This window comes from Sciurus vulgaris, assembly GCF_902686455.1.
Source record: "Sciurus vulgaris genome assembly, chromosome: 4".
Classification (NCBI taxonomy): Eukaryota; Metazoa; Chordata; class Mammalia; order Rodentia; family Sciuridae; genus Sciurus; species Sciurus vulgaris.
This window is the reverse complement of record NC_136464.1, coordinates 18,017,227-18,032,124: the sequence shown is the minus strand read 5'-3', so window position 1 is coordinate 18,032,124 and position 14,898 is coordinate 18,017,227. Positions and strand designations below refer to the sequence as shown.

Here is a 14,898-nt window from a genome sequence, read left to right as displayed (position 1 = left end):
CGAGACACATCTCACATGGTACTCAGGCGACATGGAACTCTGCAGGCACTGCCCTCGCCCCTCCAGGCTGCAGGAAACTCCAGTCGGAGCTTCCATTCACTGCCGTCCCAGGACATATTTTGTCCACTCACCCTTGAGACTTCACGAGCCTTAGAGGTGTGACGAGGAAGTGCAGTGCCTTCTTGGTTCCTAGCTTTACACACTTAACACACATTTTGTCATTGTGTTAGAATTCTGAGAGCACAATCCCTTCCTGTCTTCTGAATTTCTTAGGACATTGTTATTTTTAAAAAAACAGGGTGCAGTTTCATATTGCTTATTACTGGGTTGTTTTTAAACTTGACTCACAGTCTTCCCCTGAAGGGCATGCATTTCAGTTTCACAGAAATGCAATAGAGTAAACTGTAATAAATTATTTACAAGCACCTAGTTGGTTTAACCTTACTTGGAAGCCATCCACTGCTGGAAAACAATGACAACGTGTCTATTAGTAAAACAGAGCTATCTGGAAGCCTTATTGTGATTTTTTTCCCCCTCAGTAATGAGGCACTAAAGAATGAGCTGTGCTAAAATTAACTCAAGGGTCAGCCTCTCTGGATGAGCATAACTTTGGTTGAGATTTTTCTTCCTTAAAAAAGGTTTTCAAAGCACCAGTTAATTACAAAAAGCATGCATATTTATCCTCACAGTGAGTTAAGTGGCAAGAGAGCTAGCAAATTGCATTCCCCAAAGCATCTGATCAAATTTCTTGAAAACAAACCAACCAAAAGGAAAAGTAAAGCAAGGGAAGTCATAGTTTCTCTGCTCAAGCTGGTAAAGCAGCAGCTCTTTGCAAAAGTGACAGGCAGAGCAGCAAAATCCACTGGAAAGCCAGTCCCAACCTTGACTTTCCAGCCAACTAACAGAGAGCTCGAATGATACTTGATTTACAACTTAGAGGACAGGAAAAGAAGAGACGAGTGTAGTATTTGATTCCCCGGAGAAGGACCATCCAAGGGAATGAGCAGGCTCCCTGGGTAGTCCCCAAGTGCTGCCAGAAGTGTTCCTCTACTCTAATCAGTAAATTGAAGGTACAAAGGTGACGTCTCACTCCACATCAGTTGCTACAAGTGACTGACTTAATGTATGTGAGTTCCTACAAGATAAAGGAAAGACATGTTTACGTACAGAATTAGAGAACAGTGGACGATCGCACAGCATAGTATTATTGCTACGACTCTCAAACAAGATGATCTCACAGAACGTGAACTATGCGTCAGTACCCCTCCCTCTCCCAATGCACACATATCCATGAGACACTATTAGTATTTAAAATCCAAGCTCGGGAAAGTATAAACTTAATTCTCAGTACTTTTATACTAAATTCAAAGAGTATGCAATACTCATCAGAAAAAATTCCTAGTTTCATAATATTATGGAGATAAGGGACAGTAAATGGTTAGGAAAATGTTTAACATTACATGATCTTTAAGAAATCACCATAATTACCACAGGTAACAAGTATGCTCCCTGCTCACAAAAAGGCACCTACCCATTACAAACAGACAATTTTTATAATTATTTGCCTCTAGAGGCATGAAGGTTTAGGCATACAAACCATGGTTTTTTCTCAAAGGTAAAAATCCATAAAAGCCTCTGGCTTTTCACCTAGCAATAGGGACATGCAGATACCGCACAGTTCAAACACTGCACAACTTGAGTGAGTACCAGCCACCCAGACTGGCGGCAGTGTACGACCTGTGTGCATATGCGAAAGCCCTGGGCCGGGAGCGTGCAGCCAGAGCACCGTGCGCTAACAGAGTCCATCAGGCTGAGCTAGTCAACTCGGTGCAGGTGCTATTTGGTTGAGGGTTTTAGAAGAAACAGCTGTACCTGTGAGTCAGGTACCTACCACCTGAGAGGTGAGAAGGGGTACAGACATAAAACAAAAGGAGTTTTTAAATACTTGCTGGTCATTTAAAACTCGATGGCACTTTCACGTGAGCAGAAGTTTTCAGTGCCAGTTTTCTGGCCAGGTTTACCTTGCATTTTGCCGGCCAAATTTACTTTCTGATGTTGGCTGTTTGATCACAATATCTCAGTTCCTGACCTACACTAATATGTCTGTTTTCATTTAGCTCTTTACACGTTTTCTAAATCCGACTGCAGAGGACAGCGTGGTCACACCTGGGTATGACATGCCTCAGCCCACTCCTCTGTAAAGCACTTTGGGATGAAAGGGCTCCCATTTAAAATTTAGCTACTACTGACAAAGGTAAAACCGAAAAAAGTGAAAGGATGACAATTATTTTTAAGGGGAGCATTAACGATTAATCAGAAAATATACCAATGAATTACTCCACTATGTATGTATACTATACAACATTCAGTTCTACAATACAACTACATTTCTGTTTCCATCACAGTAATTAGTCCTTAAAAGTTGTACTTAAAATGTAAATCTTTAATAAACTCCAAAATAATTTATTAAGATTTCATCTAGTAATCTACTGATTATGAGTTGCAAACAGAGGCTGAGGGCCCCCCAAGTGTTATCTGTAGGCTGCTGTGTCTCAGAGTTGGGAAGATCACAGGTCCACAGAGGGGAGAAGGCACTTGTCTTCCAGGTCACCTCAGTGCAGGACAGGCCGGGCCACGCGAGGGCACCTGCAACTCTCAGGACAAACGCTGGAGCCTGCAAAGGACTCATCTCCAGCCCTTCACTTGACAGAGGTGCCACAAGTTACCTACAGCACCACAAAACTCAGAATATATTCTAGGAGTTTTTGCCGGTTGCATTGAGGTAGGAAAGTGCTGTTCAGTTCTAAAATAGACACTCTCTTCTGCTTGGTCTCTTTGAAAACCTGAAGAGAAAGTGTAGAATCAATTAAAGGCAAAGGAGGGCATATCTGTTACCAACCCTGACCAGTGTTCTAGACCCCAAAGGGCAGCAAAGGCACCTAAAACCACGTCCTGCTTTAAACAGACAAGGACGCGCAGGTGCACGTGAGGCGGGAGTTGGGGACGCACGGTGCAACCAGCGCATCATACTCCACAACTGGAGCCAGAACAAAGTCAGTCCCTTACAGAGGGACATTTGTAGCTCCATGGGGCTCATATTCCACATGAGACGTGAAGGGAAATGACACCTGAGGAGACGTGTAGCAATACCAGTGAAAACACAGGGAAGTAACTGAGAGTCATGGGAATTAATGACTGAGCTCAGAGGAGCATCCTGAAACATTCTGATACCCGTTACGTGTAAAGAGTCTGGATGAATGTGAAACCAGCACAATTCTGGGACATCCAAATAAATCTATACAGATGGGCCTCACTATCACCGTGTCCCTCTCCAACACTCATCCCCAGAAATGCCTCCCCAGTCAACCGGGCAGAAGCTGCTGCTCTCAGGGCCCAGACCCACCAAACAGTGCACCGAACTAGGTCCACAGAGAGCCAGCGTCAACACGGCTTTTGTAAACATGCATACCTACCCCAATATCCTTAAACATTTTCACAGCATTCTTCACAAGACAGTAAGTGGCACTCTCAGCTGTAGAGAAACAAGAAGGCCTTGTCAGGGTTTAGATCCAGTGGAAAGGAAGCCCCAAGGCCGGCAGTAAGAAAGCAGGGGAGGCAGAGGGAGGGCCACAGCAAGTCACACACTGGCCAGCTCCAGTTCTGCCGCTGGCAACAGTGAGGTCTCTCAGATGATCTGTGGTCTCTTTAACCCCTTCTATCATCTATTAAGGAAAAAGGAGAGAGAGAGGGAAGGACAAAAGAGAAAGAAGGACAGACAATACCTAAAGCCTCCATTTTTCAGGGTCTCTGTAGAATCAAACAAGACAATATGTGGGGATTCCTGTAAACTACAAAGTAATGTGTAGATGGTTCCTACACACCTGTGCAGCCAGAAGGAGCACAGGCTACGGTCAGAAAGCAAGAATTCTAAACGAAGACTGTCCATTAACTAGCTGTATGATCCTGGACAGTTTCCTCACCATAAAGTGAGGTGATTAGACTTGATTATCTCTGGATACCTTTTGGCTCTACAACTTGATTCAAAGTAGTTTCAGTTCCAAACTCTAATCATGTGAAATGCTACCTCCACCCCATCCATCCTCTGGTGGAGAGACGTAGCTCTCCCATGACAACTGTAAATGGGTTTTTTTTTTTTTTTTGGATCAAGGATTTCTTAGGATTAAGACCTAGGTTCAATCATCATTTTAGCACCTTTGTTTCATATGCTAGGAGCTGAATTTTTTCCAAGTGCTGTTAAACTTGGGTTTACTCAGAGACACAGAAAAACAGCTCACAACTTAAAATACAGCAGAAAACATTCTATGCTATGGAAACATCCTTAGCTATGGTCTAAGGCTCCTTTGGTATAGGCCTTTGAGACAAGCTTGTTACTACATGAACTGCTTTAAATTTAAACATCTTCATAGCCTCCTAGTGTTAATATAATTTGTAGTATAATGATACCTAAAAATGTACAAACATTAATAAATATGAAATGTTTATGCTTACTGCTTTTATACAACTTTAAAACTGAAATAAGCTGAAAAATTAAACTGTCGTATCTAACCTTAAAAAAAAAGAAAAAGAAAGGAAAGAAACTGTCTAGCAGTATCTATTAAAGCTGAATATACCCATGGCCCATGACCAAGTAATTCTGTTTCTACATGTACGTCACATACATGTTCACAGATGCCCCCCAAGTGACATTTGAACATGTTCATAGCAATACTATGCAAAGTAGCTCTAAACTGCAAATGATTCAAATATACTTGAAGCAGAATGAATAAAATATGGTAAATACTTACATAATGGAACACGTCACAGCAATTAGAACAAAACTACATGTAACATGTATGACTCTCACAAATAATGTTAAGTGAAAAAAGCCAGATTTAAGAGTACATAATTACATCATCTAACTTATATGACATACCAAAGCAAATAGTAGTTAATAATAGATGGAGTTACAGGTCAAGATAATTTTACATTTTTCCAATTTCCTACAATAAGCAAATTTCTATAAAATTTCTTTAAAATTTTATAAATGGTCAAAGAATAAATGAAAACTATTCAACATCAACCAGGAAAAAGCAAATAAAAACTACACTAAGATTTCATTTCACTCTCATTTCATCAATGGCTGCAGTATGGCAGCCATAAGCAATATAAACAATAATAAACACTGGAGAAAATTCTGGAAAAAGAAGTTTTTACACTGTTTTTTGACACTGTTTACAGTGTTTTTACACTGTTGGTGGGATCATAAATTAATACAACCACTGTGAAAATCAATACGGAGTTTTCTCAAGACGAGGAATGGAACCAAAACTATGGAAACAGCCCAGGCATCTGTCAACAGATGAGTAGAAAAATAAAATGTGGAATATATAAATACACACAAAGGAGTTTTATTCAGTCATTAAGAATGAAATTATATCATTTGCAGGAAAATGGATGGAACTTGAGAGCATGATGTTAAACAAAATAAGCCAAACTGAGAGAGTCTAGGGTCATGTTTTCTCTCTTATGTGAAGGAAGAGAGGAAAAAAAGAGAAAAAAAAAAAGAGGTGCATTGGGGAAAAGGGGGTTTTCATGAAATACAAGGGAGACCAGAGGAAAGGGGAAAGGGACCAGAGCAGATGGAGAAAAATTATATCATGTGCATGTAATGAATATAGAGCAATGAATCCCACTATTGTATATCATTATAATACAACAAACTGTTTTTTGGTTTTTTTTTTAATTTTTAAAAGAAGTTGAAATAGCGATTTAACATACCATATACTGCAACGTTTCTTTCCGTTCGGTTGAGTAGATATTTGTGCAGCTTTTGCAGGTATTCAGGCTCCGGAACAGGACCACTGAAGTTGTGGACAAAGATGGCAGCAGAGCTGTAGGCCTCCAGCAAAGGCCCAAGCAGTCTCTGTAGGAAGGTGATGAACTGCTGGTGCTCCTTGGACTGGCTCACCTGAGTACAAAAGCAGAAAAATGAAGTCACCAGCAAGGGACAGAAGAAGTGAAGCAAGCTGATAAGGACTTTATTTGGAAAAAATTACATCTAATTGATGAACCTGAGTTGATGGATCCTTCCACTAACGCTACATAAAAGCAGAATACTCTTCATGCAGACAATCTCTGCTGTAAACAACTGATTCTAAAATGTGTTCTTTGTTGCAATCTTTCACTTTTATAGTATTTGAGGTTGTATTCAATGACCAGCCCCTAGAAGAAATTTTCAACATTGAATGATAATTATGATAGTCTCTCATCATAGCAAACAGCTGGTTCTGAGGCTGGGCCCTCTGGGGTTTGAAGCTTGGGCTCAACAGCCATTCAGTGTGACAAAAGGCCATCAGGTGAGACCACCAAGATCATCTCAGTCCTTCAGGTCCCACTTTATACCTGCCCCCCACCCCCACAGGCCTTCACCACATACAGCAGCTTGGAGAGGACGGGCACCATGAAAGGGAGTTCTATGTCCAGGGAGGCTCTCACTGTGCCCACCCAAAACAGAAGGCTCACTGGAGCCCCTCCAGAGTACGGAAGCAAGATCACTGCCCAATCTTGACACTAGGAATACTCAAATGTAAAGAGAGAGAGATTCTGAATATCACTTGAAATAAAAAAAATACTGCCTCCTGGGGAGCAGGTATGAGGGTGGTTGAGTAAGTATGTGCCCGCAGATTTCATATGACAGCAGTGACAGGGACCCCCATGGCTTTCTTCTTTCTGACTCTTCTCGTTTTCTTTTCTACTTACCAATCCCCAAACTGAGCATTTTGAGTGTCTTTACTAGATGGAGCTGGTTAGTGAGTATTCAGATATAAATGAGCTCCAGAGTCCCAATTTATCTAGTTGCAACATGAACCTAAATTATCACTATAATGTTCCCCTCAATTCTTCACCAAAGTACCTTAAGGTAGCAATCTCGCTGCTCCTCACCAAAATCGCTATCTTCGTCTTCTTCATCACTTCTCCAAGACAATGGTTCAGGAAGCTTCTTGTCCCACTGCTGCTCTGCAAGACCAGGACTGATTTCTTCCTGGTCATCTTGCTATGCCAAGGAGACCACCAACAGTAAACAAATACACCCAGGTACCCAAGTAACTGCCCAGCTGGACCAGAGAAGGCAGTCCTCTTCTCAGTCCCTTCTTGCCCCTTCTCTGTTAGCCTTTCCTAACACCAATCTACCTCCCTTTCCAAGCGAAACTCACTCAGGAGACAGCAGGGGAGGGAAAAGAATCCGGGCTTGGGTGAAGAGCTACCAGACAGAGCAGATGAGGGTGCTCTTATATCCTCTGAATTGACACCCACCTCCCCAGGCCCTCTCCTGTATACCAAATGTACCAAAATTTAAATCTCAAAAGAGAAAAGTACATACATGAAAGCTACAAGCACACTGATATGAACAGCATCTCATCATAAAATGCGACTTCTAGATGTCACAGAACCAGGTCAAAGTATGTCTTTAGACAACAGCACTTATACAAAAGGAAGCAACTTAAATAATTCCAAAAGACATTTATTCTCCCCATCTTTATTTTTCTCTTCTTTCATCTAGATATGACTACATGGCAAATGTAATTATTGGTTAAAATTATTGGTATAAATACTGGTTTATATAATTGTTGGAAAAGATAAGGAAACACAGCAAGAAACTCAAGAGACAAATAAAGGAAGGCTCTTCCTCTTACCTCCGCCACTGTAAGAATGCCATACTGGATAAACCTTCCTACTGTTTCATGGCAAACTTGGTAAAAAGTCTGGCAGGGCTAGAGAGAGAGAGAAAAAAAAAAAAAAAAAAAAAAGTCATTTACGTATAAATGTCACTGTTCCATAATTTTTAAAACAATAGGCACTGAACAAAGCAGCTGCCAAATCCTTCCATGTTATCACCTACTTCACTCCCCAGGCAAGTCATGATTTCTGATGTCCACCCTATTGATAAGTGCCTGGTCATGGACAAAGCCACAGACCTATTTACCTAGCTGGCAGGCACTCCTCATGAGGAACCACCTGCAGAGGGCGCTCCTGAGCTCAATTCTCTCGCAGAGTGGAGCAAGCCCTGAGAAGGGTCACTTCTCAGGCCCCAACCACCTGTTTGTTTAAAAGACAATCTCTCTGCAAAGGCCATCTTACAACAAAGAACGTTCACAAAAGTAGTGAATGAGAAAACAGAGTGTTCCGATAAGACTCTGGGAAAGGATGAGGCCAATCTTAAGATTCTTATCTGTCCCTCCCCTTCCCTGTCACACCTTCCAAGGTTCATGCAAAACGGTTCCCCAACAGAACCACCAATCACTGATAAACAATGAGAATGTACAGGGAACTTCTACTCAAAATACTTTTACCTGTGAATATCCCAAGACTTATTCACAGAAGGGGAAGAGATGACAGAATACAAATAAAATGTGAATTGTACTTGATTGAGAAGGAAATATTTATGGCTTAACATATATGTATCATTTTAAATATCTAAAAGTTCCAGGTTGTTATATAAATGCTCACTCATACTTCTAGGCTTCAGTTTCCTCATTTGTAAATTGACAGGGGGCCAAACAGGTGATTTTTAAGGCTGTTTCTCACTTCTCACCTGTGGTCCATCATCCACACGTGGGTGTGTTCATTACTGACAAACCATGACCTAGACCCTTACACACATCACTCAGTAAGGATTCACTGGGGAGGAGAGCAAGATACAAACCAAGATGGTCAATGCCACATTGGTTTGGTGATCACTGGCAGCAGGAGTGGAACAGAAAGCTGCAATAATGGGTCAAAATTTTCTATGAGAAAAACAAAGGTGGTTTGTTTTCATGCAAATGCTCAAGAGAAAACAGGTAACATGAAGAACCTTCACTCACGAGAGAAATGGTGCCTTCATTGGAGAGTAGATAGCACAGGCTGGCGGCCTTCCGCACCAGTTGCTCCTGGCTGATCAGGCTGCCGGGGGCACCTGTGGGTCCTCCTGAGCCCCTCTTATTTAGAACTGCATAGAGGCTGCAGGCTAGGGACATAAAAGCAAGAATGAAGTCACCAGCACTTGTTCTCCTTGACAAACTTAAACTGGTTCTAATAACTCAGATTACTTTAAGTGTTAGTATATCAAAAATAGTGGCCTGCATTTACTGAGAAAATCTCAAGGATTCAATTCTTATGATTCCACTTGGTCCTAACTCCATGAAAGACCTTCCAAAGGGCTCAGTCCTCTCTGCTCTCCCTCCTCTGTGCTCCCTTCATCACATAAGCCCTCCACTCTCTTCACTGCCCTGTGTGTGTCATGTCAATTAGAGCTTCAGCTCCTGGACAGCAAGACGCTTTTCCCCCTCCAGTGACAAGCGTACAGAAAGCACACAGTGATTCAGTAATACCTGCTGTAGCTGTAACCAGTAACATGGCAGCAGATTTGGAAATTAAAAATATAGCAATGCATTTCCTCCAACAAGAGGCTATCATCTAAACCAAAGTAGAGGCCACTAACATGTTTTAGGCACTGGTACTTTCCAAGAAAATACCTGAAAGTACTCCGGGCCTGACATACCTATGATGGCCTCCATGATGAAGACATGGAGCACCCCGTTGCTATAGAAGTTCAGTTCAAAGACTGATGGCACAGTCGTGCTGGGAGTGATAAAGAACTCATCATTCCTGCTCGTATGTGTGATCGAAACACAATTGCCCAGCAGCTGTATAGCATGCATGACTACGTCTTCTGAATTTCCTGAGAACCCCAGGTCAAAATCACGAGCCAGGACTTCCTCCTTCATCACAAAGAAGTCTTCCACCAATGTGGACAGATTGATTCCCTAAAGAGACAGAAATGATCTCATGACAGGGAAAACCGTCTTTCTAAAAGGCCAAGAAGCCAATATTCCCAGGATTTTCTTCTTGCTTTGGCTTCCCACAGCTTTCTGTTGGTACCTACAGAAAAAGCCCAGATCAGTGATGCAGAGCAAGTCAGGAAACTGCTTAAAAAGCTGGTCCCATAGGAATGTCACCGTATTCCACATGTTAGAGACCCACTCTAGCCACATCACATGATGAGTATATAAGATCACAAAGGGAAGGAAAAGTTTTCTGAAGGTGGGAAGTCTTTAGTTTTGAGGAAGAATTTCCTTCATTTTAAATATTTGTCTAACAAACATTTATCTGGAGGCTATGTACTGGCAGCATGCCTGGTGCTGAGAACATGACTGAACAGGACAGCCATGGTCTACCCTATCACACAGTTAGAACAAGCCTACTGTGGGAAGACAGAGGGGGACTCTAACAAACAAACTGGACTGGAAACCATTCGCTAATAGAAAACGTATCACAAGTCAATAATAATTTACATGAATCATATTAATCAAAGAATATCTACCACTGAGCCACATCCCAGCCCTTTTCGTTTTTTATTTTGAGACAGGGACTCACCCAGGCTGATCTCAAGTTAGCAATTCTCCAGTCTTAGCCTCTCAAGGAGTAGGAACTACAGGCATACACCACCAAGCCTGCCTTCAAAGAATATCTTATTACTATATATTTTAAGTAGTCTGACTTTTCTTTTATATAGATTCTTCCTTCTCCAAGTTTACAAACTCCTTTGGGCAGGGTCCCTAGCTTTTTTCACTGTTTATCTCATAGTACTAGCCGGAAGTGGGCCAAATCTATTCTGAAGATGCTTCTGAACAGCTGACAAAAGCTTCTCAGGCTTTCTAGTGCACTGTGGGCGACATCACGGACATACCTGCCTGTGTCTGTAGAGCAGCAGGCAGGCCACGATGTGGGTGGACATGATGGCACAGGATTTGCTAGCAGCTGGAAGGCAAACACAAAAGCTTTAGTTGCACTCTTTTACTAATACAGCTGGAACTCCTTTAAAGCACCTGAAACAGGAGTATTTAAACTACAACATTCCTCTGCCACATTTCCTATATCTGTGATTTACCAAAAGGAAGTTGCAGCACTACACCATGCTCTGGAAAAATGGAATTATTTGTCATGCCACCATCTAAGACAGGTCCACCTTCAATTCAAGCCAAAAGGTTTGGGATACTTATGACCGAGGGATACCTCTGTTGAAATACCAAGACCCCAAGTTTGAGCCTGCTTTCGGATTGTACGGGATACCATACTCTGAGCATCCTGACTTATACTTGGCCAGTCTATTAGAACTGAAACTCTACTTCACTCTTCTTGCAGGTACTCATCAAGGTAGAGTGAAGGTATAGCAAAAGGAAAAATGTGGATTGAAGTCAGAAAATCTGGGCTCAAATCCTAATTTCTACACTAATTAATTTTATGACTTGGAGCAAATGAGATAAATTCCTGAGCCTCAGTTTCAAAAAATACTATCCAATTCACTGGGTTGTATAAGAATGAACTGTTGGCCTGGCAAGGACGCACAGTAATAGGAGCTCAGTGTACCTTCATTTCCTCTTTTCACACTGGCCCAGGAGTCTACTTCTTCCCTTCTCTTTCTTTCTTTCTTTCTTTTTTTTTTTTTTTTTTTTTTTTGGCGGGGGCGGGTGGGGAATGTGGGGGGCAGTGCTGGAGATTGAAGCCAGGATCTCATGCATGCTGATCCAAATGCTTTACTGCTGACCTATACCCCTGGCCCCTTAACCTGGCCCAGAGATGGGCAGCAGGGAAACAGAAATACATTTGAGAATGCCTACAGTATATGACCCAACACTTTGAATTTATAGAAAATTATGTGAACATCCACGAAATATTTTAAAATGAAAATATAATCTGTAAGTTTTCTGACAAACAACAATGAATTCATGAATATGTCACTCATAAATGTTCTCCAGCGTTGATTTTAAAAAGTGTCCACTACCATATTTACAGTCATAAAAAGAGTATTTATAAAGAATTCTTAAAAACATTAATAAATGTGTTATAAATGAAAATCAAAACAGTAAAAAAAAACTGTAAAAATATTTTTAGAGATTAGACAGCAATGCTACTGGTTACCTGTAGTGGATTTTGCTGTCTATTTCACCTTCACTTTTCAACAATTAGGATGTACTATATTTTGCATCCAGCTCTTAGGCAAAAGATACACATAATCAGCTGTGCTTAAGAAAGGATCTTGTGGACTGGAAATACAGCTCAGTGGTAGAGGGCATGCCGAGCATGTGTGAAGTCTGTTGGTTCCATTCCCAGCACCAAAGAAAGGTTGGAAGGAAGGAAGGAGACTCGTCTGGCCCAGAGTCAAGCAGGAAAATGAACAGCCAGAGCAGATGGAGCAAGGTGATCCTGCCAGTCTGAGTACCTAGACACCATGGTGCTGTCCCAGGATTTTTTTTCCCCCAGTTCTGGAAACTGAACCCAGGGACACAGCTATATTCCCAGACCTTTTCATTTTAAGACAGGCTTTTGCTTAGGGCCTTCCTAAATTGCTAAGGCTAGCCTAGAACTTGTAATCCTCCTGCCTCAGCCTCCCAAGTCACTGGGATTACAGGCATATGCCACTATGCTCAGTGGCTGTCTTGGGTTTTTAAAGCAGCCTCTAAAACAGTACACAACGCTGCAACTTAGAACAAAGAAAGGCTCATAATACCCACAGCTCTAATGCCACTGTGACTTCAATTATTTGTATACAACTATCCCACCAAGAAGAGCAGAAGTTCTTTGAGCACAGAACCATTAATGATTCAATTTGTATTCCCTGCAGCTATAACAAAGCTTTGTGTGAAATAGTCACTCAATATTTACTGAATAAAAATACCCACAGTGTCAGAAGAGAAAGGAACATGCAACTAAAAAACTAGAGGCTGCACCACAAATTAGTTCAAAACACATTCATGAGCAAAACAAACAGGCCACATATCATTTTGACAAAACCTTTCTTAAAAAGCACAAGAAATACCACATGAGCACCTACTGCTTAACAGACACCAAGTCAAATGAATTGCTCATATTCCCTCAAATCCCCCCCAGTATCACCTTCTTTTTAATAACTAGTTTATCACCACCTGTTAATTAGGCAGTTGACCTGGAAGAAGAAAGTATAACCTTAGCAGATTTCAAAACCTGTGAGGTTTGTGCTGCACCATGCCAAATCTGAATCACAGATTTAAAGAGTGTGGAATTCTACTCACTGAATAGAATGTGCTCAGCCAGATTTGCAATCAACCTTCTTCGGAAGAATTCCTCTGCTGCACTTCTGGATTCATTACTGGATATTTCTGTACCTTCATTAGCAGCATCATTAGGTCTGAAAAGATTTTTTAAATCAGCCTTCCACTGCCCCACTCTTTTACAAGGCAAAGTATGTGGGACTAATCTATAAATTAAATCTAAATTTAATTAATTAATTTTTTATTTGTTCTAATTAGTTATACATGGCAGTAGAATGCATTTTGATAAATCATAGAAAAATGAAGTGTAATTTCTCATTTTTCTGATTGTACACATTGTAGGATCACATGGGTCATGCAGTCATATATGTACATGAAGTAATAATGTCTGTGTCACTCTACTATCCTTCCTACCTCCAAACCCCTTCAAATCACTAAGCATTTTATATTTCAACCACAAAAAGAGTATTTTATGGGTTGTTTCCCTCCATAATATACTTAATTATGTCTTGTATCATCTCCTGGACAAAATATGCTATTTAATTATGACTACAAATAGTTTGTCGGTACATCACTTCCAAAACCACTGGCAGACACAGCACAGAAAGCAAGATGTCATGTTTTAAAACATGTTTTCATGTCTGAAAACCCAACATTTTAACATATTAAACGAAGGGCTTCATATTCAATTTATTTGTTATAATTCAATTTGAATTCTGTAAAACTCAAATGGTAAAACCCTTTCACAAGCTTCACTTATGTATAATATGCACAATCTAAACTACTACCAAGAAGAATTCAGTTCAAATATTCAAAAGCATAAATCAAATAAGAACTCCTACATGATTCACAACACCAAAAAGATTTCACATGCAAATAAAAGCCTCCAAACTAACAGTTCAATATCCTTTATCAGATCATGAGAAAAGTCACTCAAAAACCAAGTGGAAAAGGAGCAATATGTTCTTAATAAGATTAACCTACTTTTCTATGCAATGTTAGAAATAATAATCATTTGGTAGTTAATATAAAAACATTTCCACAAATCTTACCGTGAAGGAAGTATAGCTGGTAACAATGCTTGCTCCAGAGAAAGTGGAGCAGACACAGCTTTCTGACTTTGGCTTTCTAAATATTCCTAAAGAAAAAAAAAAAAAAAAAACTACCATCAATATTTTCATTGTCTCACTTTTTTTTTTAATCAACATACAAAACCTATTTTGATCTTCAAAGAGTAAAATGGGTCATGCTATGGAGCTTGGGAATACTTTCTCTATCCTAAACTGTCTTTGGAAATCCAAAATGATTGATTCATAGAAAGTTATTAAACATAAAATCTAAGAACTAAAAAAATAGAACAGAAAGATGCTTAAATAAAATCATTGAAGAATTAAATGGAAAATGTTCACCTTTCTCAGATCTTCATGGAAATCATTCAACATTTATAGTAATCATAGAAACAACCATACTTTTTGAAGGAAATTTGGCAACCTAAAGGTCACATGATATCCAATACAACCTCAATCCAAAAACAAATAATAATAAGCTGTGTTGTAATTTAAAAATATAAAAAATAAAGAAGTGGCAAGAAATGACAAGGCTCCTCTGAGCTGAAAGTATTTAAGATCAGATAGTATGTGGCACAGCACTTAGAATCATCTAAGGTGGAGCCAAAGAAGTACAAAAGAAAGAGACATAACACCTCTGCTCCTGGTCCCCGGATTCCTCCCCCAATCCTCTTTGACCAATCTGAAGATCTAAGGAATTTAAGACAGCAAGACCTCATGGAACTGGCAGTCCCAGACTTTTAATGAAGATGACACCCACC

At 40.4% G+C, this 14,898-nt stretch overlaps 1 protein-coding gene across 2 annotated transcripts in view; it reads right to left on the bottom strand.

Moving 5' to 3' along the window:
• Positions 1-339: 339 nt before the first annotated feature.
• The window catches only part of GPAM (glycerol-3-phosphate acyltransferase, mitochondrial), a 64,707-nt gene continuing 50,148 nt past the window's right edge, over positions 340-14,898 (bottom strand). For both annotated transcript variants that reach the window (XM_079137303.1, XM_079137304.1), the window contains exons 13-22: positions 14,123-14,208; positions 13,092-13,207; positions 10,730-10,800; positions 9,542-9,806; positions 8,865-9,007; positions 7,695-7,772; positions 6,914-7,054; positions 5,779-5,968; positions 3,474-3,532; positions 340-2,843 (exon numbers count right to left, since the gene is read on the bottom strand). In XM_079137303.1, the coding sequence (XP_078993429.1) occupies positions 2,727-2,843; positions 3,474-3,532; positions 5,779-5,968; positions 6,914-7,054; positions 7,695-7,772; positions 8,865-9,007; positions 9,542-9,806; positions 10,730-10,800; positions 13,092-13,207; positions 14,123-14,208 (1,266 nt within the window). In that variant the 3' untranslated portion in view covers positions 340-2,726. The remainder of the gene's footprint in view (positions 2,844-3,473; positions 3,533-5,778; positions 5,969-6,913; positions 7,055-7,694; positions 7,773-8,864; positions 9,008-9,541; positions 9,807-10,729; positions 10,801-13,091; positions 13,208-14,122; positions 14,209-14,898) is intronic.